Source organism: Mesoplodon mirus (genome assembly GCF_964341445.2).
Source record: "Mesoplodon mirus genome assembly, chromosome: 2".
NCBI classification, from domain to species: Eukaryota; Metazoa; Chordata; class Mammalia; order Artiodactyla; family Ziphiidae; genus Mesoplodon; species Mesoplodon mirus.
The window spans coordinates 26,360,775-26,385,275 of record NC_138977.1 but is presented as its reverse complement, the minus strand read 5'-3'; the positions used below and the strand labels follow the sequence as shown (position 1 = coordinate 26,385,275).

The 24,501-nt window shown below is 36.0% G+C and overlaps 1 protein-coding gene across 2 annotated transcripts in view; it reads right to left on the bottom strand.

Annotated features, from left to right (window-relative positions):
* The window catches only part of FAM13A (family with sequence similarity 13 member A), a 329,977-nt gene that overhangs the window by 162,090 nt on the left and 143,386 nt on the right, over positions 1–24,501 (bottom strand). For both annotated transcript variants that reach the window (XM_082611404.1, XM_082611405.1), the window contains one exon: positions 22,053–22,127. In XM_082611404.1, the coding sequence (XP_082467530.1) occupies positions 22,053–22,127 (75 nt within the window). The remainder of the gene's footprint in view (positions 1–22,052; positions 22,128–24,501) is intronic.

The window sequence follows — 24,501 nt, the reverse complement described above, 5'->3', positions numbered from 1 at the left end:
CTCCCTAACACCATACACAAAAATAAACTCAAAATGGATTAAAGACCTAAATGTTAAGACCAAACACTATAAAACTCTTAAGAGGAAAACATAGAAAGAACACTCTTTGACATAAATCACAGCAAGATCTTTTTTGAGCCACCTCCCAGAGTAATGGAAATAAAAACAAAAATAAACAAATGGGACCTAATGAAACTTAAAGCTTTTGCACAGCAAAGGAAACTATAAACAAGACGAAAGACCACCCTCAGAATGGCAGAAAATATTTGCAAACAAATCAATGGACAAAGGATTAATCGCCAGAATATATAAGCAGCTCAATATTAAAAAAACAAACAACCCAATCCAAAAATGGGTAGAAGACCTAAATAGACATTTCTCCAAAGAAGACAAACAGATGGCCAAGAGGCACATGAAAAGCTGCTCAACATCACTAATTATTAGAGAAATGCAAATCAAAACTACAATGAGGTATCACCTCACACCAGTTAGAATGGGGATCTTCAGAAAATCTCCAAACAACAAATGCTGGACAGGGTGTGGAGAAAAGGGAACTCTCCTGCACTGTTGGTGGGAATTTAAATTGATACAGCCACTATGGGGAACAGTACGGAGGTTCCTCAAAAAACTAAAAATAGAACTACCATATGACCCAGCAATCCCACTACTGGGCATATACCCAGAGAAAACCATAATTCAAAAAGACACATGCGCCCTAATGTTCACTGCAGCACTATTTACAATAGCCAGGTTGTGGAAGCAACCTAAATGCTCATTGACAGATTAATGGATAAAGAAGATGTGGTACATATATAATGGAATATTACTCAGCCATAAAAAGGAATGGAACTGGGTCATTTGTAGAGACGTGGATGGATCTAGAGACTCATACAGAGTGAAGTAAGTCAGAAAGAGAAAAACAAATATCGTACATTAGCACATATATGTGGAATGTAGAAAAATGGTACAGATGAAACGGTTTGCAGGGCAGAAACAGAGACACAGATGTAGAGAACAAACGTATGGACACCAAGGTGGGAAAGTGGGGGTGTTGTTGGTGGTCATGTGATGATTTGGGAGATTGGGATTGACATATATACACTAATATGTATAAAATAAAATTTTAAAAAAATCAAGTAAGATACCACTATATATTCTCCAGAATGACCAAGTTTAAAAAGATGGAAGTCTTGAAACAGGAACACCTAATTAAAGCAGAGAAAAAAATCAAAAAAGCTATTCCTCTGGAATGGTAGGAATGGCGTTCAAGTGGGGAAGGGTAGCTGGGAACTTTCTGAGCTGTTGGAGGTGTTCTACAAACAATTACACTCTAATAAACTGCATGCTCAAGTATTTAGAGGTAAAGTGTATGGATATATGCAATTTACATTAAAATATATAAAAAATAAGATGGAATGAAAGATGGATCAAGGATGGACAAATAGATCCATATGTAATAAAGTACATGGAGTAAAATTATATAATTTTATAATATTATATATATATTAATATATATAATTTTGTAATATTATAATATATATTATATAGAATTATATAATGTTATTATAAAAATTATAATTCTATAATCTGGTTGGTAAGTATGTGTTTGTTCATTGTAAAGTTCTCTCTACTTTCTTAATATTTTCCTATTAAATGCTGGGAGAAATATGTAAGCCAGAAATCGATGTAGTTTTAATCACATTGAAAACACATCTAATATACCTGATCTTGTTTTCTAAAAACATATTCCCTGCTAAAAGGAACCAGGGCTCCTTGGAGAAATGGCTCATTCCAGGTCCCTGATAGGAAAGGTAAAATGTACACTCAAGATTAATGAACACATATTAAAAGTACACAGGAGCCAGTCTGAAAAGTCGCCACTGGCCAATGTGGGACATTTTAAGCAAAGAATAGATTTTAAAAAGACTTATAATTCATTGAATTATAACGGAATCCGTGAGTCCATGATGATAGTAAAAAGAAGACTGGGGTGGTATGAACAGGACAGTCTTCTTTACAGAAAAATGCCAGTTCATATAGGAGGAATGCTAGACTTCGAAAATTACTATTTTGCATCTTGAGCAAATTAATGGATTCAGACAAGGATCATCAATGTATGCTTACAACATTACTATGTGAGAGGTGTTGGGGAACAGGATATTCGCTTGGTGTTGAAGATTACTTCTCAGTTACTCATGGAGAAAGGTAATTTTACAATGGAGAGATCTGGCAGGACCCCAGCTCAACCAAATGATCACACTTAGCATCACCAAATAATGAAATAAGTAGACGTATGCTTGCTAATGGTATGCAATAGGGAGCACACAACAAAAAGGTTACCCTCAATCTATGAGAAGAAACAATCAGCTAGATCTAGACTGTGGAACATTCCACAACAAGAGTTGGCAAACTTTTTCTGCACAGGCCCAGACAGTAAATATTTTAGGCTTTACACGTTATAAAGTCTCTGTTGCAACTATGCAACTTTCTGTTGTATGAATGGGTGTGGCCATGTTACAACACAACTTTATCTACAAAAACAGGTGGTGTGTCTTAACCACAGAGCTGCAGTTTGCCCACCTTTGTTCTGTCCCCTGACAACTGTCCAAGAGTCTTCAAAAAACGCCAATATCATGAAAGAAAAAAAAAGAAAAAGACAGGATGACTATTCTAGATTAAAGGGATCTGATGCTATTATGATAATAAAACAATGTCTGATCCTTGATCAGGTGCTGGACTTTAAAGACATTTGGGGTACAAATGAAGCAATTTGAATAAGGATGAGAAATTATACACTATTTATTGTGTATCAATGTTAAAATTTCTTCAGTGTGATAATGGGATTGAGACAATGCCTTTGTTTTTATTAGATATATGCCCAAAACATGATGCCTGAAAAGTACTTTCAAAAAGGAGAGGTAAATATGTGGCAAAATGTTAAAAACAAAGTAAGCTATCTGCTAATCTGTGTCCAACAATAAAATGAGTATGTCGGAGAAAAACAAACCACAACAGTTCACTGAAAAGAAAACCAATGTCTCTAAATATACTACTATGTATAAAATAGATAACTAATGAGAACCTACTGTAAAGCACAGGGAACTCTACTCAATGCTCTGCAGTGATCTAAATGGGAAGGAAATCCAAAAAATAGGGGATATATGTATACGTATAGCCAATTCACTTTGCTGTACAGCAGAAACTAACACAATATTGTAAAGCAACTATACTCCAATAAAAATGAATTAAAAAAAGAAAGATGTCTCAAAGGGCAACACATAAGAGACTTTCTTGAAAACTGTAACTATTTTTTGAAACTTTAAGGAATATAGTTACATTTTATTGTACCAAGAAATCACTTCAAAAGTTTCCAAACATAGAAAGTAAGATAGATTTTGCCAGGGATGTTAAGATGCCAATACCAAACTGGTTGTCTTGTCTCCATTTCCTAATCTTGAAAAAATAATGATCCACAGGCAGCTGTTAATTTTGGCTAAGGCCTAATCAATACACATGATGCTATGCTTGTATCTGCCCTGTCAAAGCCTATAATCAATGTTCAGTTAAAATATTTTTACATTAGTCTAAGCATTTTATGAAAGAACCCCTTTACATTTTCCCCAAATATCCCAAACTCTGCAAGGCCCAAACTAAACTCATCCTCTTCCCAGCCCTCAAGTAAGCTCCTCTTTTTTTTTTTTTTAAACTTCTCGCCCTGAAGAAGGCAGGAAACATCCACCTGATTTGATCTGGAAGGCATTCCTCCATTTCCTTGCCAGGTACCCAGTCCCGAGGCCTTCATCTATATACTTTCCTCCCTTACCTATCACTGTAGTTAGGGCCTTCCCAGTTCTCATCTGGACTACAGCTTCCTTATGAGTCTCCACCTTTGTAATCCACTCTCTCTGTTGATAGGGGTGATATGACCTTATTCCCTGATGAAAACTATTCAATGGCTTTCCACTTCCTATAGTCTATAATCCAAACTCTTTGGCATTGCGTAAATTGCACCAGACTGTTTCTGCATGTCCATCTCCTGCCACTTCCCAAGACCCACTATACTCTAAGACCAATATTTTTGCAAGTCTATAAACACGCATGCTCTCTCCTTCCCTCCTTCCCTTTGTACATGCCATTCCCTCTGCAGCACATCCTCTTACAATACAAGTTCTATCTTGGCTGCTCAGTATATACGTAACTTCCCTAAGACTTCAACACAGGCATAGCACTAATCACCTGCCTTTCCTTAGTTCTCATATTATAATACAGAGAAGAGTATGACAGCTCATTTATGCACCAAATTCCATCAATAAGCTAATGATTCTTAAATTTGCACCTCTGTCCAGACCTCTCTCTCGAGCTCCAAACCCATATCCAATCTTGATCTTCAGTTAACATCTCCATTTGGAAGATTGTGAGGCTAACACAGAGCTTGCAGAGCACGCAACAGGGCTGGAGTTCAAACCATCAGGTACATGGTCTCCAACCAACTTGGTCCCCAGACCAGGAACCTGAGGGTCCTCTTTGACACTTCCTTTTCCTCCACGTCTCACCTCCATCACCCAGTTCTAGCTCATTAATAAAGATCCCAAGAAAGCCTACCTCTGCTCACCTCTACCCGTGCCAGGCTTCGACACGTTATTGCTCTGACAACTGCAATTGCTTCCTGATTGGTTTCCTACTTTCATTTTTGCTCTCTCCTGACTTTATTCACTACATCTGAGCCAGATCTATATGTTCTAAACAGAAATTTTGTTATAGTTTTCCTTATTTAAAGTTTATCAATGGTTTCTCATTTTGTTTTGGCAAAACGCCCCAATTCTGAATAGCCTAAAAAGCCCTTTTCCAGCCTCACTGGGTTTCAGCCTCCTCCCAGTGGCCTCTGTTCAGCTGTCTGCCTCAGGCCCTTGTTACATGTTACAATGTTTGGAAATTCTCTACCCCTCTTCCCACCCCTTCCTCACCTATTCTCCCTCATCTTTGGTCTCAAAAGAAATGTAACCTCCTTTACAAGTTCTTTCCTGAATGCATCAGTTTAAATCAGGTACCACTGTTATATGCTGCCAGTGCATTCTATTTTCCTTCCTAGCAATTTATACAATTTGCAACTAAATATTTGAGTGTTAGCCTCTGCTCCTCACTGGCTTGAAAACTCCTCATACCAAGTTTAATATCTAAGTGCTTAGCTCTAGTTCAATGCCTGTCATATGATAGACAATTAGTATTTTGAAGAAATAAGTAAATATTGCAGGCTTAAATAATATAGGTTAAATTCATGGTAAGACAAAGAGAAGAAATAATCAAAACAGATATGACTCAGCATGAAATGGCCAAAAGGACTAACATTGGAAGGTGCACAAAATTCAGAATATGTCAGCGAAGTCACTATGGGCCCAGATGAATTAGAACCACTTACAGTAATTGATTTATTTACATCCTTTCTAATCATGCCAATTTTCAAAACCCAAGATTAACTCTAAACTGAGACTTCAGCAGTCTAAATTTATGTTTCTATCCTGAGCCTGTTATCTAAAGCAAATTACTCCTCTGTGCTTCCTTCTTAAGAACAGGTAACATTTCTGCTATGAAAATGAACTGTAATGATGAAATTTTAAACTTAAGGGGAAAACAGTTTGAAAAGTACACTATTATCATTCTGTAGTGTGAATGTAATAGGGGAATTAAAAAAAAACTCTGCCCAATATCAGAGCAACGTTATCAAAAAAAATAATGTAATACAGAATTTTTCTTACTGGTGATTCTGTTCTAAAATCTATTCAATAGACAATAGGCAGATTAATCTTAATATACACTTATGTCTGGTCTCATACTTCTTCACTCACAGACCTTCACTGCCAGTATTTTTAATACAGAATTAAATCACACAGCTTCTTAAGAAAAACACCAAGATTGCACGAGCTAAATGGAGAAGTATGTTGAATTGAAAGATACTCCACCAAAGAGGAAATGGAAATAATAGTAAGCCTGTATACAGAAATAGGAATTTCGTTAGCAATATATCACAAAGTATGAAATTTAGAACAGGGTCTTATTTTTAGTCCTTTTGGCTCATAGACAAGGATTAAATACCTACTGTTGATAAGGATGTATGCAATTGGCACTCTCATATTTTCCAGTGGCTGTGTAAATTTTTATAACTCTAGCAAAAATTTAACGTAGCAATAGGTTTTAAGGACCATAAAAATATTTATACCTTTTGAACTGGTAAATCCACTTTTAGCGATCTATCCTGAGGAAATAATTCTAGCTAAGAAATAAACCTTATGCTGAAAAATGTTTAACCACTCAGTATTTATAAATTGAATCACTGAAAACCTGAGGTACAATAATGAGAATGATCATCATTGTTATTACAAGCTTTTACTAACATAGAAAATGCTTATAATAATATATTAAGGGAAAATAGGAGAAAATAAAATTGTTTATACGAGTATATCTTTCAAATACATCCACATACATGTAGGCAAAGAGCCAATAATATTATACATCAAAATTCTAATAGTGATTATATTAATAGAGGTAGAAAGGAAGGAGGTGAGTTTTTGCTGTTTCCCTTTACTGTCTTTTTTTCAATGTCATTTGACTTTTATAATAAAGTTAACAACAGCAACAAAATCTTCAGCGGCTCCCCACTGTCGGTTTAATAAGGTTTAAATTTATGAGTACGAATCTCCTATTCAAAGTCCTCAGTTCACCTCTGCTTTCTCTTGAATCTTAGCTTAGACTTCTTACTCCTTACACTGTATCCATCCCTTAACAAGTCCCCTTCCAGTGGGCCCAGTGGTGGTGCTCATTCCAAGTTTACTTAGTTGAATAGACAAATCTTTTCTCTTTTGGAACATTTCCTGACCCACTCCCTGCTGGAGAGAGATATATTTTAGTTAAAGCAATTTGGTACTTTTAAGAGAAATTCTATTTCCATAAAAAGACTGTTTATAAAAGCAGTAACCTATTTAATTTGGAAATAGGCATCAGATAAAGTCAATCAGGACACTGTACCAGGAATTTTTTTCTTTTGTAGACATACAGTAATTGACTTTATTTTCTGCATACCATATGTCTCAAAATAGGAAGTACAGTTGTTTCAATAAATGAATTTAAAGGAGTCAAGTTATATTCCACATCTAGAATTTTGTTCTCTTACTTAAAATTTATTCCATTAACATGTCAGATACAAAAATAAACATAAACATCCTCTCAGTATTGGTTTTCAATAAAATTACTAGGTAAAGCTAATGATTTAGGATTGTAAGAATTAAGGCAGTATTTAGTGATGGCTTTAAGAATCTTCTTTAGCATTTATAAAGCTATTTAATGCCTATAAATTCTGGGTATGAGAGGCCTTAACAAACAAGTACACTTTACAGCTGCATATGATAGTGTGAAACAATAAACAAACATTTATCACACTGAGGAAAAAGTCCAAACTTTATGGCCTGATATGAAACTTAACCTGTAATATTCCATAGCCATAGCCACATTATTGGTAAGGAGTTGGATTCCTAGGACACCCCCCTAAAGCCTATTTACCTTATTATACTGAGAGTTTGGTAAGATAACCTGAGGGAATCTGATATCCCAAAACCTTAGTTGACATATAAAATGGTGTTTAGAATGGTTGATAAGAATAAAAAGTCCTGTGCAATCGGCTGCCTTTACGAACAAGACGTGTAATGGTGGTAACTGAGAAGAGCTGCTGTCAACACAGAGAAAACACAGTCACTACAAAGACAGTTCAGAGCTTCTGTACTTAAAGACTCTGAGGGCTTCCCTGCTGGCGCAATGGTTGGGGGTCCGCCTGCCGATGCGGGGGGGTGGGGGGTGGGTTCGTGCCCGGTCCGGGAAGATCCCACATGCCGCGGAGCGGCTGGGCCCATGAACCATGGCCGCTGAGCCTGCGCGTCCGGAGCCTGTGCTCCTCAACGCACAATACACCGCGTAGGGCCACAGAAATGGGAGAGGCGCTATGAGGGTAAAGAGTTTGAGCTTTAGGATCAAATATATCTGGAACTTATTATCCATACAACCTTGAGAAAATTAACTAGCTTCTCTAAGCCTTCATTTTCTCATCTATAAAGAAAGAAGGATGATGCAGACGCAGAGAATGCACTTGAGGACACGGGGAGGGGGAAGGGTAAGCTGGGACGAAGTGAGAGAGTGGCATGGACATATATACACTACAGAACGTAAAATAGATAGCTAGTGGGAAGCAGCTGCATAGCATAGGGAGATCAGCTCGGTGCTTTGTGACCACCTAGAGGGGTGGGATAGAGAGGGTGGGAGGGAGATGCAAGAGGGAGGGGATATGGGGATATATGTATATGTACAGCAGATTCACTTTGTTATGCAGCAGAAACTAACACACCATTGTAAAGCAATTATACTCCAATAAAGATGTTAAAAAAAAAAAAAAAAGAAAGAAGGAAAATTAAGGTATTGGTAAAGTTTCTTCCAGGCATATTGTAGGGTTGTATTTCCTGTTTCCACTGTGGCTGGGTGAGGCAATAGGATTACTTCTGGCTAACGAGTTATGACCAGAAGTGATGAAGTTACTTCTGAGCCAGGGCATTTCATTGCCAATGCAAGATCCTACAGAGCTCTTTCTTTTTCCTCTGGCCCTGTAACTGGCCACATTTAAGATGGGTTGCTCCGTCAGAACGGGTCCTCAAGAAACCATTGTAAGCAGAGCCCCCTTGTCAATCTAGATTGGACGGTTAGCATGAGCAAGAAATAAATGTAGCTTTAAGCCACTAAGATTCGGGGATTGCTTTATCATAAGTGTAACCAAGGCAACATGAACTGATAAAGGTCATTTCTCTCCTACAGGGTTACGAGGATTTAATAAAGTAATATTAGAAATATTTTTCAAAGTCTCTAGCAAACAGTACTCAGTCAACATCTATGATTACTATTATGTTATTATCTTTTATAAATTAGAATACCGAGATTGCAAAATATTCCATAATGTGCCTCAGGACACACTGCTATTAAGAGACAGAGTTGCTTCTGTAACACTGTAAAGCCAAAGATCTGTTCATTAAAGTCACCCTTCTTTAGTCATCTAACCTGGCCAAAAAAAACCCCAACCTTCTAATAGTTATTATCTTTTTGTTCATATATGGGTTTTTTTTTGTTGCTGTTCTAAAACCCTCTCTCTGTTGCACAAAAATTAATTTCCTTTTATTCTCTGATTTTTTTCTGTGTGTTTGCTGTTTATTTTGTGTAATAAATTTTGTCACACAGCATGGCAATCTTTATGCAAGATTTAACAATCACACCCCCCTACAATTTGGCTGCAGCCTATCTTTCAGAATTTATCTTCTACTTCTACCCATGCTAGTCTGGTCTATAAACGCTGATCAAAATACGAAATGCTCATTTTCTCCTTCTAGTCTTTGCTTACGCCATTCTAACTGAAATTCTTCCTCTGTCCGGTTTCTGATTCTTCTTTTTAAAAATTTGACTTAAACTCTATTTCTTCCACACAGCCAACTCTAATCACAATTTAAGAGCACAGATGGTCCATTCTGCTTATTTGAAACATAATGTCATGTGATTTTATAAGACAGCTGTGTACTGCAGGGGTATAAAGCATGGAAACTGCAGTTACCAGAATCCCTTGCCCGTAGAGTTCTGGTTAATTTCTTCCTATGACGAATTCTTACGAGATCTGAAGGCAGAGGAGGAAACAACATGATTTGAGGATTTTAACTGCCTCATGGAACTGACTGAAAGCGAACAGGTCGGAAACTAATTATGTTTTTACATTTTGAGGGAGTTTATTGTAAACCCCCTTTACACGACAGCAAACAAATCAATAAACCACCGCCACTACTACGAAAAAATGTCAGCCCACACTAAAGAAGTCTTTGCTGTTCAAGAGGTAAAACAATCCCTGAGACACCAAACTTCCACGAATGGGAGGCAAGCTGTAGTTTAAAGAAGACATACTCGCTATACACACTTCAAGGGGAATAATGACAAAGAGGCAATTCTAAAAGGTGAAGGCAGCTGTCAGAGAAAAAGGACAATGGAGTTCCTCGCAGAAAGCACCTCCACTGCTTATGTGCACGTGTATGTGTGTGTGAATGGGATTGTTTAGTGTCCCATTTGTATACAGGGTGGATGTGTGTGGAGGGAGGGACAGACAATTTGTCTTCTAATTTCACAGATTCTCAGAACAAGAGGAACCACGTCTAGACCTGATGGAGCATTGACAGGTCTCCCAGATATTTTGGAGATTGAGTTGGTTGTAATGACTGGTTGGTTCTTTGGATTTTTATCCTGGCAGAAGGACTGGGTGTATTTTCTGAAGGGTAAGAGAAAAAATATATCTGGCAAACAGAAGGGCAGGCTGCTGCAGCAACAATATATGTACTCGTCAATTCCTAGTTCATCGTCCTCTTCCTGGGCACACTGGAAAACTACATTTCCAGACTCCCACAAAGGTTACTGAGTCCTGGAATGTGAGTAGAAGGGACAAGAGTTGCTTCTGTGCTAAGGCAGTTAAGTACCTATGAACTTTGCACACACTTTTTTTCTTTTTCACTCCTGATATTAGAAGCCACCTTTTTAGATGACATAGTTGAAAGATGGAAGCAGCTTGCCATCTGAATCACTGCTTGGAGGCTTGCTACCTACGAATCCCACCCCACCTGCATCAGACTGTGACAGGAGTGAGAAATAAAGTTTATGAGTGAAGCCAATAATATCATGGGGCTAATTGTCACAAAAGCTGACATTAATAATCGTGATTAGACTGGTCATAATTATGGAACAGGACAAACCAGGGGAAACTGGAACAAAAAGGTCAGTGAGAACTTTAGGGTTAGTGAGAAATTGTGGTAACCAGGCTAAGATTTGGTTGTTTGCAAAATAGGACAGTGAACCCAAAGGTAGATCTGAGATCAGAAAATCAGTCTAGCACATGTGATGTCTTAATTTTGTTGCTTGTTATGTATGTCTGGGCTCCAGTTCCTTCTGGTAAGAGACAGTGGCTTTTCAACTTTGCATCCCTAGCACCTGGTGCAGGACAGATGGGATAAAATGTCCAAACTGAGCATAAGCTTCAGGGTGTTTATCAAAGCAGGGCAGATATACAAGAGGAGATGATTTTGGCTGGGGAAAGTCAGGGATCAGGTTTCTATACGCAGTCTTAGGAAGCTGGGTACTCAGGACCAGTGGATCTAGGTCAGCTATGCCCTGTGTGCCACAGCAGTGCTAGTCTAGAGATACTTCATAGAGGTCCTTGCATTCCTTGGCCTGGGGTCACTTCAGCTTATAGCATCTGGAAAGAGGCTAAATATAGAGGTTAAATGAGCCAAGTTATTAGATCAAGAGATAAGGCAGGTACACCCAGAAATACCATCATATTTGCATTATTATTTAAAATAACTATTTAACCCTGTATTATTTTTTACTCGATAGTATATATATATATATATATGTTATAAAATATCACAGAACATAGGAAAACACTATCCAAATAACTGAATCTACATGTCACTAATTCTAGAGAGATTCCAGGAACTCTTCAAATAGATTAGTGGTGATTTAGGAAACTAAAGAAAGAATATGCTTGTAAAAAATAAAAGATTTGGTCATAGATATAACTGTAGTAATAAATGACAAAGTTATTCACTTTTACAATTTTTATGCTTCTTAACACTGAAGAGACAGCTTTGCAAAGTGATTTCCCAAGATGATGAAAGAGGCAAAAAAGAAAGAGAATTTTATCACCCAGCACCTAAAGAGACAAATCAGGAAAAGAAACACATAAAACCCAGAATCTTAAATTCCAGAAATAATTATGTATTTCATGGTTATTGAACCCTTTCCAAAGGAAAAATGTACTAAATTTTACTAGATTTTTACAAGAGCAAATTCTCTTTAACCTCCCCCCAAAAAACACACACACTGACACTCACTGCTTTCATATAAAATAAGAGAAAAAATTGGATGATTTATTTGTTCTTTCTCAAGTATTTACTGAGCATTCACTATGTGCCTGGCATTGTGAAAGTATTACCAAAAAAAAAAAAAAAAAAAAGGAAGGAAGAAAATGACATGATTCTAAAAGAGCTCTCTAATGTAATAAAGATACTCAACACATCAGAAGAGGCTGTCAATAAACAGAGCAAATACACTTAAAAGAACTGGTTATCGAGTTTCAGTATCACATCACATGGAAAACGTATTAAAATATACGTCTATGGAGGAAAAGGTGACAGACATTAGGAAAAAAAATCTACCTTATGAATAACAGATATAGAGAAAATAGGAAATAATAGCAGAGATAGATGAAACAGGAAATAGCTACAGTAGAGAATCTGTAAAACTAAAAGCTGCAAAGACTAATAGACAAATTTCTAGCAAGCCTAATCAAAAGCAAAAAAGAAAATGTCCCAAAATATTAAAAATGAAAAAAGACTATAACTACAGATGAAATATTGATTTTAAAAATAAGAGGAAACATTAAAATATTTTATGCTGATTAATTAATTAAAATAGACAATTTCCTAGAAAATATAACATCAAAAAACTAAAAATAGAACTACTATATGATCCAGGAATTCCACTCCTGGGTATATACTCAAAGAAAATAAAAACATTAATTTGCAAAGGTACATGCACCCCAATGTTCATAGCAGCATTATTTACAATAGCCAAGACATGGAAACAACCTAAGAGTCCATCAACAGATGAATGGATAAAGATGTGCGTGCACGCGCACACACATGCGCATGCACGCGCGCACACACACACATATATCGATAATGGAATAGTATTCAGCCTTAAAAAAGAATGAAATTCTGCCATTTGTATCAACATGGATGGACCTAGAGTGTATTATGCTTAGTGAAGTAAGTCACACAGAGAAGGACAAATACTCTGTTATGACTTACTTGTGGAATCTAAAAAATAAACCAAATGAATTAACAAAACAGAAACAGACTTATAGATATGGAGAACAAACCAGTGGTTACCAGTAGGGAGAGGGAAACGGTGAGGGGAAAGCTATGGGTAGGGGATTAGGAGGTACAAGCTACTATGTATAAAATAAATATGCTACAAGGACATACTGTACAGCACAGGGAATACAGCCATTATTTTATAATAATTTTAAATGGAGTATAATCTGTAAAAATATCAAATCACTATGCTGTACACCTGAAAGTAATATAATATTGTAAATCAACTATACTTCAATAAAAAACTAATAATTCAGAATAAATAAAAAATATGAGGGACTTTCCCAGTGGCGCAGTGGTTAAGAATCCAACTGCCAATGCAGGGGACACGGGTTCAATCCCTGGTCCAGGAAGAAGAGCCCACATGCCGCAGACCAACTAAGCCTGGGTGCCACAACTACTGAGCCTGTGTGTCACAACTACTGAAGCCCGCATGCCCTAGAGCCTTGGTGCCGCAACTACTGAGCCCACATGCCACAACTACTGAAGCCCGCGTGCTCTAGAGCCTGTGTGCTGCAACTACTGAGCCTGTGCGCTGCAACTACTGAAGCCCGTGCACCTAGAACCCATGCTCTGCAACAAAAGTTCCGCAATGAGAAGCCCACGCACCACAAGGAAGAGTAGCCCCTACTCACCGCAGCTAGAGAAAGCCTGCATGCAGCAACAAAGACCCAACACAGCCAAAAAAAATAATAATAAAATAAAAAATAAATTAAAAACATGAATTGGACTATAGGCACAAAATAAACTGAATCAGTAGTTAAAAATCAACTTGCCAAAACAAATTTAAAAAACAAAACAAAATTAAAAACAAATAAATCAATAAACCTCACTAGATCTAGACACATTCTGCCAAATATTGCAGGAACTGATAATCCTCCTCTTAAACTGTTTCACAGATTACAAAAGGCTCTCCTCATTTCATTTTATTAACGTAGCGCAACCTTTATACCAAAAGTAGACAAAACAAAAAAACGTATTAACCTAGATGCAAAAATACTAAACAAAATATCAGCTATCCAAAACTTTCAAGGTGTTTAAAAATAGGTATCAGGGCCAGGTTCAGAACTGGTTTATTCCAGTGATGCACTGTTGGTCTAAGGTTAGAAAATCTATGAATATGACTCTCCACAATAAAAGAAAATGGGAGGAAAAACCATGCAATTATCTTAACAGATGCAAAGGAATATTTGCTAAAGTTTAACATTCACTCAAAATAAAAATTCTTAGCAAAATATAAATTTATAAAACATACCTACCAAAGACCTAAAGTAAACACCATAAACCTAATGAGTGTATGTGTGAAGAAAAAACGCATGAAAACATACTGACACTAACTACTTTCATATGAAACAAAAAAACAAGAAGCAAATATTTATGTGTTCATTTTCAAGGTTTTACTGGAGATCTGCTATGTGCTTGGTATTTTGAAAGAATTACCCGCCCCCTCCCAAAAAAAAGGAAAGAAAGAAAGAAGATAAATGCAATTATAATATGTAAAAGTAAAATGTAGAAAACTTCCCTTAAAATCAGGAAGCAACTCAAGAAGGCAAGCTATCATCATTTCTATTTAAACTTATACTGGGAGTCCTGAAACATAGCACAAGAAAAAAGATATTAAATGATAAAAGGCTTGAAAAGGAATAAATGATGCTCATTATTTCCACATGATATGACTGTCTCCAACTGAAGTCAAACAGAATTGCTTACAAAATATTATGAGAATTTGGCAAGGTTTTCAGATATAAAGTCAACGGTAAAAGTCAGTTTCAACATTAAACGTCAGCAACAAAGTTTGAAGACATAGTAAGTACTCCATTTATAATATCTACAAAATGGAGATCTAGGAGAAAATTATAATTTTTTAAAAATCAAAAGACATTAAAGAGGACCTGAGTAAATTGAAAGTTACATGATGTTCATGGATAAAATACCAACGCTCATGAAATTAATCTATCAATTCAATTTAAATTCTAAATAAAATTTCTCATGAAACTTGATAATATTCAACTGCAAAACCAAAGGATCAAGAATGGCCAAGATAATTTTCAAGAAGAAAAACAAAGTTGAAGAAACTTATTCTACCAGATATGACTAATTAAGATACTGTGGTAATGACATAAGATAAACACACAGAAAAAGAAACAAATAGTACAGTCCAGAAAGAGACATAAAAACATTTGATATATAATGGAAATGGTATTTCAAAAAGTGGGGGAAAGACGAACTATTGAACAAATATGCTGAGTTGACTGATTTTCACATATAAAATGAGATTCCTACTTTATGCTTTACATAAAATTCAATTTTGAATGATTAAGACCTATATATATACAAAGCAAACTTTAAAACTTTTGGAAAATAATAAAAAAGACTTTCTAAGTGATCTCAAAGTAGGTGAGGATTTCTTAAACAAGATGTAAAAAAGCAGAAACACTAAAGACTTCATTGAAGTAAAAAACTTTAAGACATTAAAAGACACTGTATTCTATATGAAAAAAAAAACAACCCAGAAAATTGGGTGAAAGTATTTGGAACACATATAGCTGACAATAGCTAGCAAACTCTTACAAATCATTAAGAAGAAAGCAAACCACCCAATAGCAAAATTTGCAACAGTAGGAGAAAGCAGTACACAGAGTAATAAACACAGATATGACCAAAGTTTAACAAACATGAAAACAAACACATGAAATACACGCTGCCCGCGTGGTAGACTACATTATAGGGAAGGTACAAATTAACTCAGAAATCTCAGTGGCATAACAAAGCAGGTTTGTTTTTCAGTCATGACATAGATCCAATGCAAGCTGACAGGCCACTCTGCGGACCCATGCTCCACTGTCCAGTTAATGTACTGTAAGAAAGGGCTGGAAAAGTTTTGAATCTCTACCTCTGAAATGACAGTTTTCGCTTCTGCTCACAGCCTACTGGCCAAAAGTAGTTGACTGGCCTCACCTACCTGCAATGGGGCTGGGAAACGTTGGAGAAACACTTGGATATTCAGTGAAAAATAAATGTCTCTGTGATGACTAGCAATTGAGAAATCCAAACTAAGGCAATAGCAAGATGCTTCTTCCCACACTCATTAGACTGGGGGAAACAACCATGAGAACTCTGATATTACCAACGATTTTTGAGGATGTGAAAAATGGAAACAGTCACACACAGCTGCTGAATGTGTAAATTAGCACATTTTAAGAGCATTTGTAATACCTGGACAAAGATGTACCTACTTATGACCCTACTCTACAGGTGCATAAAAGGTGTCATGTGAAAATTATTCACTTAAAGTTGGTTTGTAATAGCAAAATATTGGAAATCAACTGAATACTGGAGACAACCTAAATATTAGAAAACCCAGAATACCTAAACTGTATTTTATTCTTACTGAAAGTGAATATTGATAGAGCATATTGAACAGGAAAAAAAGATGCAGAAGGTGATATAGTGTACACTTTATTAATATAAAGTTGTAAAACCTGCAAAATTATCATATATATTGTATGTAGATACAGGTACGTGGTTAGCCTATAATAATGTGCATAAACTATAAACAATTTCAAAATGGGGAGGAGAGATGGTACGTTAGGGTACACTATTCATAAAACAATTCATATCTGTTAATTCTACTATAGGTAATAAAACCTAAGAAAATAATACTGTTTAACAGTCAGGAGTTATTCTTTGTTAACACTTACCTAGTAAGGCTTTTTATATTAATGATAATTAGAAGCAGTTCCATATTTTCAGAATAGTTAAATATGGATGACAATATATGAAACGTTATGATTATTACAAAATATATATATTAAGTAGTATAGTGACTGGAACTTCATCAATAGTAGCTACCATCATCATCATCACTGTTACTGCTACTACTATTATTTACTTTTATTAAAGAAACAGGTACGCAAATTAGGCTGATGTGTGGAAACAATAGTGAAACAATGTTAACTGGAAAAAGTGGAATACTAATTAGAATGTTTGTATACATTAATTAAAGTACCATAAACTATATTCACATCCATTAACAATGATTTTAAAATAACTTAGAATTTTAGTAAAATTTAATGCTTATTAAATGACTATTAATTTGCATAGTGAAAATAAAATTATACTGTCACTCAATTTTCTCAAAACCCTACATTAGTTTAAATTTCTAGTTCACTATGCTAATAGGCATAGGCATTTTTTTTTTTTTTTTTTTTTGCGGTACGCGGGCCTCTCACTGCTGTGGCCTCTCCCGTTGTGGAGCACAGGCTCCGGACGCGCAGGCTCAGTGGCCATGGCTCACGGGCTCAGCCGCTCCGCGGCATGTGGGATCTTCCCGGACCGGGGCACGACCCGTGTCCCCTGCATTGGCAGGCGGACTCTCTACCACTGTGCCACCAGGGAAGCCCAGGCATAGGTACTTTTAAAACCATTTAAGAAAATACAACTGTGACAACTAGTTTCATTATTGAAGAAAATCTCCTTCATAAATGATGCATGGCCCCTGAAATCATTAACTTCTGAAAAGAAAAATAATTTAACAGTTGCTTCTACTACATAACTGCTTACTTGCTAACTGCATTATTTTTATCACACATTTTTTAGTTAATATGACTTGGTTTACTAAAGGAAACATCTATAAAAGCAGTAGGAGAACACAATGACTAAACCTATTATGTGCTTGTAATTTTAATTTTTATCAGTACAGTTTTATCCATTGAGAAAAGTCAGGAAGGAAAGAGATTATCTTTTATTTTATACTTTCACTCCATCACTGAATGAATCTGATATTCATTTTTATACAATGGCCCGAACCTGAGGTTTTTTTTTTTTACCGAGGTCAACAAGAACACAGTAAATTCAGTGGGAAGTCTAGGTCATACCCCAAGGGGAGAGAGAAGAAAGAGTTTTCTTCCCTTAGTTCCTGGATCTTCTTCAGGGTTTATACTGTGACCAATGAATATGGGTTGTGAGGCTTATTTAGAGCCATTTGCACTTGTGTTAGGTAGAAAAAGACTGTCTCCTCTCCTCTAATCATTATTATAGTAGGTTACTATGCCTATGTTCTACACCTCTTTAAAAACCTATTTGATGTTCCCTTCTGTATCATCTATTCCATTTATTTGTTTGCATATGTAGTCTACCCAGTTATTGGCCATGAAATGGTTATATGAGCATGCCCTTGAGCTAGCAGGGCTGGTGATCATTGCTCATCCAGGAAGTGTCATAGCACTGTGTAATGGAGGTATCATTTTTTTTTTTCCAGCTTGGACTCAGATCAAGAAGAGGCTTTCCTATATAAGGGACAGAAATACAATTCTCCCCATTGCCTAAGAGCAGAGAAAGCAGCTAGCAGAGGGAACACAGATGGGGACAGATGGCTTAGACTAAAGAGACATCTCCAGAGCCAGTGGACAAATGCCATTTCTGGATTACCATTTTACATCTTTAGCTATACAGGGATCAGAAATGCTTAGCTGTTCAAGACACATACAGCTGTAACTAGAGATGTCTGAGAAAGATAGCTATGGAGGCCAAATGAAGTAACATTAGTACCAAGGGTACACATCATTCTCACAGATCACTAAGTCATTCTAGAAAGGACACACCAACCACATTTTGTTTGTTTGTCTGTTTTATACCAACTGTATTTGAAAGTGTTTTCAGCTTCAGTTTTCAAAGATGAACTGGTGGAAAAAAAGATCTTAAGATACAATCTTGGTGAAAGAGTTAGTGCCTTATAATCTCTTGCAACTCACATGCTCTACCTCATTTCTGGGGATTTGAAATAACAAGGATTTTAATCACCTCTAAACTAAGCAGAGCTAAGCAAAGATTAGTTTGCTCATGTAAATTTAAACTTGCTCGTGCAAGACCACAGAGAAGCTAAAGTTACAAACTACAGATTAACCAGTGAAGCAATTTCTCTATTGAGTTAGCTTGGTCATGAACCATACAGTGAGACTGATAGAGGATAATCAATACACATTAATTATTGATTCTCTATATGCCTGAAATATTCCAAATGGGATTAATTTCATAATAGTAATAGAATCTCTTCAAACAGTTTTTATGACAGGTTTCAAGATGATCTTTCATTTATGAAGTGATTCATCTAAGTCTCTTCACCTAAAAGTAGGTATATTCCAATATAACTGGAGTTAATGAGCAAATGTTACCTAAAAATGTTCCTCAAATCCTATATTTTTAAACACATTTACTTGGTGAGTATATTTTTGACACTGAATTTTTATTAATTCACAGTAAACAAAATTTCTACTATACATTTGAATTAGTTTTCTGTAAGCTTGTATACACAAATATTTCAGTGAAGAAGATATAGAAGATAGTTTGAATCTGGAAAGGAATGCATAGTAGTTAAAAAATTTTTCCAAAAAAAAATTAAGGTGGAGTAAGTTTTATAAAAAAAGATGTTTGTATTTCTTTTAAAAATAAACTGTAGTATCTTACCCTAAGTATTAAGTAATGACTCATTACTTCACTTGGTTTAACTTTAAAAAGAAAGCCACAATTATTTTTATAATAACCTGCAATTAAAACCAGAGGTAAGAATCCTTTAAAATTTTGCCTACAATGGACACAAGAAAGTTTGGAGGACATTTCGTCTTAGAACTGGGGAAAAAAAAAGTAGCTATATAAATATCATAGTGTCAGTTAGGAATATTATATACACCTAGTAAATAGGAGAAGTTCTACTCAAAAGATTTAAGATTTGGAAAGGGGCTCTAAAACTAATGCAATCACTCTTCTGGTTGGACAAATGATCAAATAAATTCTCACGATATATTTTAGGTTAATGGAGTTTTTCTTTTCACTAGCAAAACAACTATGTGCATTTTGGAATTCTCTTAATAAAGAAAACAAAATTTTACACATTAGACCCTTTATTCTGTCATATGTATGATAGTTCTTATTTTTCTTGTTAAAATTTGCTTATATACTTTCCACTGACCATGTGTTATTTTTATAATTATGAAAAAATCAATAAAGTGATTTCTATTTTGCAAAAGAAAAATTACAGTTGCACATTTTATTTTACCCCCAGAAGTAACCTTCCATTATACTTGAGTGTCCTCTATATTACAGGGAATACAATGGAAACAATTCTGATTGAGCAGAAGTAAAACTGTCTACTAAAAAATATCACTAAGAGTTTTATAGTATCCAGTCTTACATTTAAGTCTTTAATCCATTTTGAGCTTATTTTTGTGTATGGTGTTAGAGAATGTTTTGATTTTCTTCTTTTACATGTGGCTGTCCAATTTTTCCGGCACCACTTACTGAAGAGACTGTCTTTTCTCCACTGTATATGCTTGCCTCCTTTGTCATAGATTAATTGACCATAGATGTGTGGTTTTATTTCTGGGCTTTCTATCCTGCTCCATTGATCTATAAGTCTGTCTTTAGGCCAGTACCATACTGCTTTGATTGCTGTAGCTTTATAGCATAGTCTGGGGTTAGGGAGCCTGATTCCTCCAGCTCCATTTTTCTTTCTCAAGATTGCTTTGGCTATTTGAGGTCTTTTGTGTTTCCATATAAATTATAAGACTGGATACTATAAAAATCTTAGGGGAAAACATAGGCATAACACTCTGACATAAATCGCAGCAATACCTTTTTGTACCCACCTCCTAGAGTAATGAACATAAAAACAAAAATAAACAAATGGGACCTAATGAAACTTCAAAGCTTTTGCACAGCAAAGGAAACCATAAACAAAACAAAAAGACAACCCTCAGGATGGGAGAAAATATTTGCAAATGAAGCAACCAACAAGGGATTAATCTCCAGAGTATACAAACAGCTCATGCAGCTCAATCTTAAAAAAAACCAAAAAACAACCCAATCAAAAAATGGGCAGAAAACCTAAACAGACATTTCTACAAAGAAGACATACAGATGGCCCAAAAGCACATGAAGAGGCTCAACACTGCTAATTATTAGAGAAATGCTAATCAAAACTACAATGAGATATCACCTCACAGCAATCAGAATGGCCATCACTAAAAAGTCTACAAACAATAAATGCTGGAGAGGGTGTGGAGAAAAGGGAACCCTCCTACACTGTTGGTGGGAATGTAAATTGGTACAGCCACTATGGAGAACGGTATGAAGGTTTCTTAAAAAAACTAAAAATATAGCTAACATATGATCCAGCAATCCCACTCCTGGGCATATATCTGGAGAAAACCATAATTCAAAAACATAACAAGCACCCCAATGTTCACTGCAGCACTATTTACTACAGCCAAGACATGGAAGCAACTTAAATGTCCATCGACAGAGGAGTGGATAAAGAAGATGTGGCACATATATACAACGAACTATTACTTAGTCATAAAAAAGAATGAAATAAGGTCATTTACAGGAACATGGATGGACCTAGAGACTATCATACTTAAGTGAAGTAAGTCCGACAGAGAAGGACAACTATCACATGCTATCACTTATCTGTGGAATCTAAAAAATGGTACAAATGAACTTATTTACAAAACAGAAACAGACTCACAGACTTAGAAAACAAACTTATGGTTACCAAAGGGGAAAGGTGTGGGGTGGGAGGGATAAATTATGAGGTTGGGGTTAATATATACACACTACTATATATAAAATAGGTAATCAACCAGGACCTACTGTATAGCACAGGGAACTCTATACTCTGTAATAACCTATATGGGAAAAGAATCTGAAAAAGAATAGATATATGTATATGTATAACTGAATCACTTTGCTGTACAGCTGAAACTAACAAAACATTGTAAATCAACTCTACTCTAATATAAAGTTTTTAAAAAGTTAGTGGGTAAAAAAAAAAAAACATAAAAAAAATCACTGTCTGTTAAATAATAAGAGTGTCCTGAGCATTTTTGGATGAATATAACCTTGGATTAAATACGCTAAAAAGAAATCTTTAAGACCACTAGGTCCAAAAAAAAGGAGGTGTGGTGCTGAGGGAAATGCAAGCCACAGAGCATGGAAACCCAAGACGATAAACAGTCTTTCTAAACGTTTCACACGATAGCCTAAAGAGCAGACATAACCTACCTTGGTTTTTGGAGATGGCTTTTGTGTGTCTCTTACGAAGTCTTTTGTTAGAAGGATGTTCTTACAATTGGCCTCCTATAAAAGAAGTATAAAAGAAACATTAGAGACCGAAGAACACTACCCTAACCAGAAATTACAAGGTAGTGAAAAGCATTTCTGGATTGAGTTGTTCATATCAGAAGTTGGAGTGAGCAGTCAAAACGTTTCCTTTCTTCTTTGTCACATACATCAGTGAAGTAACATAAGACAGTGATGGAGTAGGTATGGGACCTACAGGACATATATATTCAGAGATGATTATTAAAAATCTCATCTACGCTATCATGTCATTTACATATCCACAGACAACTCACCTCTTCTTTGGAGAATTGAATAGTAATTCTCCAAGATATCAACCCCAAACTTGAAGTTTCCAACTTTCCCCAAGTATTTTACAAATGGGTTCTGATTCTGTAAATGTTTTATCATAAACAAATTCCTTCGCATTGTTCATAATACGTATCGAATAGTGACAGCTGCGTATCAATACCCTGAGAAAAAATAGCCGAGTATCTGTTTACAAAATTATTAAGCTTCTAAAGTCCTTGGTTCATGCCAAAACAGTACATGCAAAAATAAGAGCAGAGATTACAAGGCGGCAGCTTACTTGCGGTTGGATAGATTTACTATTTATTTCTACATGGTAAATAAAAACAACAATCTTGTTGTTTTTTTTACAAAATAATGTAGGGCCTCACTTCTGAATAGCCATTAACTTGAGTCAATTTTCCATAGATGATTCTATCTCCAAATTAACACAGAACGAAAATACATAAGAGGAAGATTATAGTCAACAATAAAGCTAAGGAGAAAATAAGTCAGATCTCTTTTACCTGCTCCATAACCTTCACCTCTGCATCCCATTTCTTCCCCTATCATGTCTGCCATTCACTCATCTAAATAATGAGTCTTTTTCCAATTTACTTTAGGGTTAATTATCATCTTTTAAACAAAATTGTATTCTACACATTTTATAATATTACTAAAATTTCCTGGAATTACATTCTTATATTTTTAAAGGGAACAGTCTATTATCAGGATAAAATGTCCCTAAAGAAAATAACAATACTACTTACTACTAATAAATAATTACTAAATCATAGGCTGTGCCAGGCACTGTGCTAAAGATTTGCATTCATAATGCCATTTCCCCCTCAACAGCCCTATGAGTTAGGTACTATTATTATATCATATTATCATTCCCCTTTTAAGTATTACACAACAAAAGCATACAGAAGTTAAGTGAATTGCCTAATGTCACACAGGACTCAAAGATGGTTCTGAAGAACTTTAAGGCCTGAGCTCTTATCTTTATATACTACTTCTCATCCAATATACTTGACAGCTTAAATGACTAGGTTGTAGAACCATAGCATTTTAAAGCCAAGAGAGTTTTTAACGATCAACTACTCTATCCACACCCCTAATTTTAGAGATGAGGGGTGTGCATCCTGAGGTGATGTGCCCAAAATCACACAGAGAGTGGTAGAGCCGAGACCCATGCCTGGACCACAGGGCTGTACAGGCTACCTGTCCTCTGCTTTGTGCTAGGGAGCAATATTCCCAGACTCGGAGGGGGTCATGAACCTCCCGTGAGCTGGTGGGGGCAGGGGTAGCTGCAGCACGGCCAACACTCTCAGCTGCCTGTGGCCTCGTGCACAGCCCTGGGTAAGGACCAAGGGTACATTTCTGAGATGTCCAAATCAGTGTGCATTCCAGTCCTACCCTTTCCCACCAGTCACACCACCTGCTGTTGGGAAGCTGTTTACTGGAAATAGTGAATGAACCCATTCCCGCTTCTGACTCACTGTGAGAGGGATAAACTATATCCAGCATGACATTTAAAAGGTTCAAGTGATTAACTGCATAATCCGTTGCGTAACTTGGCTACCCTTGGATAATATAATTAGGTATAATCCTTATACCTCTTTTTAAACTACCGGTAAGTAAATGTTAGAATGTGATGAGAAGAAAAAAGGCCGACTCTTAAGGGAAGTGATTAGGACTAGGCGACCTTTGTTTATGTCTGTTTGAGTTTATAAATGCCTCTAATTCTTTCTTCCTTATGCATAAACTAAAAGTGGTGGTGTTTCCTTTAAAAGTGACAGAATCACTCCTATTTTGCCTCCGTGTCCCTGTGAATTAATAAGTATAAGGCTGATAGCTTTTCCCTAAAATGCTCTGAAAGCATTTTCTGTAAACTTTTAACTGAAAATGCCACCTACATAAATTACATTTATTTTTTGTTTTATGACTTTAAATTCAGACAGTGGAGTCAAAGTGAAGTTCAGTAGTCACAGCACCATCCTAGTTCTCTAACCAGCTCTAGGAAGCCAGGTAGGCATTTTTTTTTTTTTTTGCCGTATGCAGGCCTCTCACTGCTGTGGCCTCTCCCGTTGCAGAGCACAGG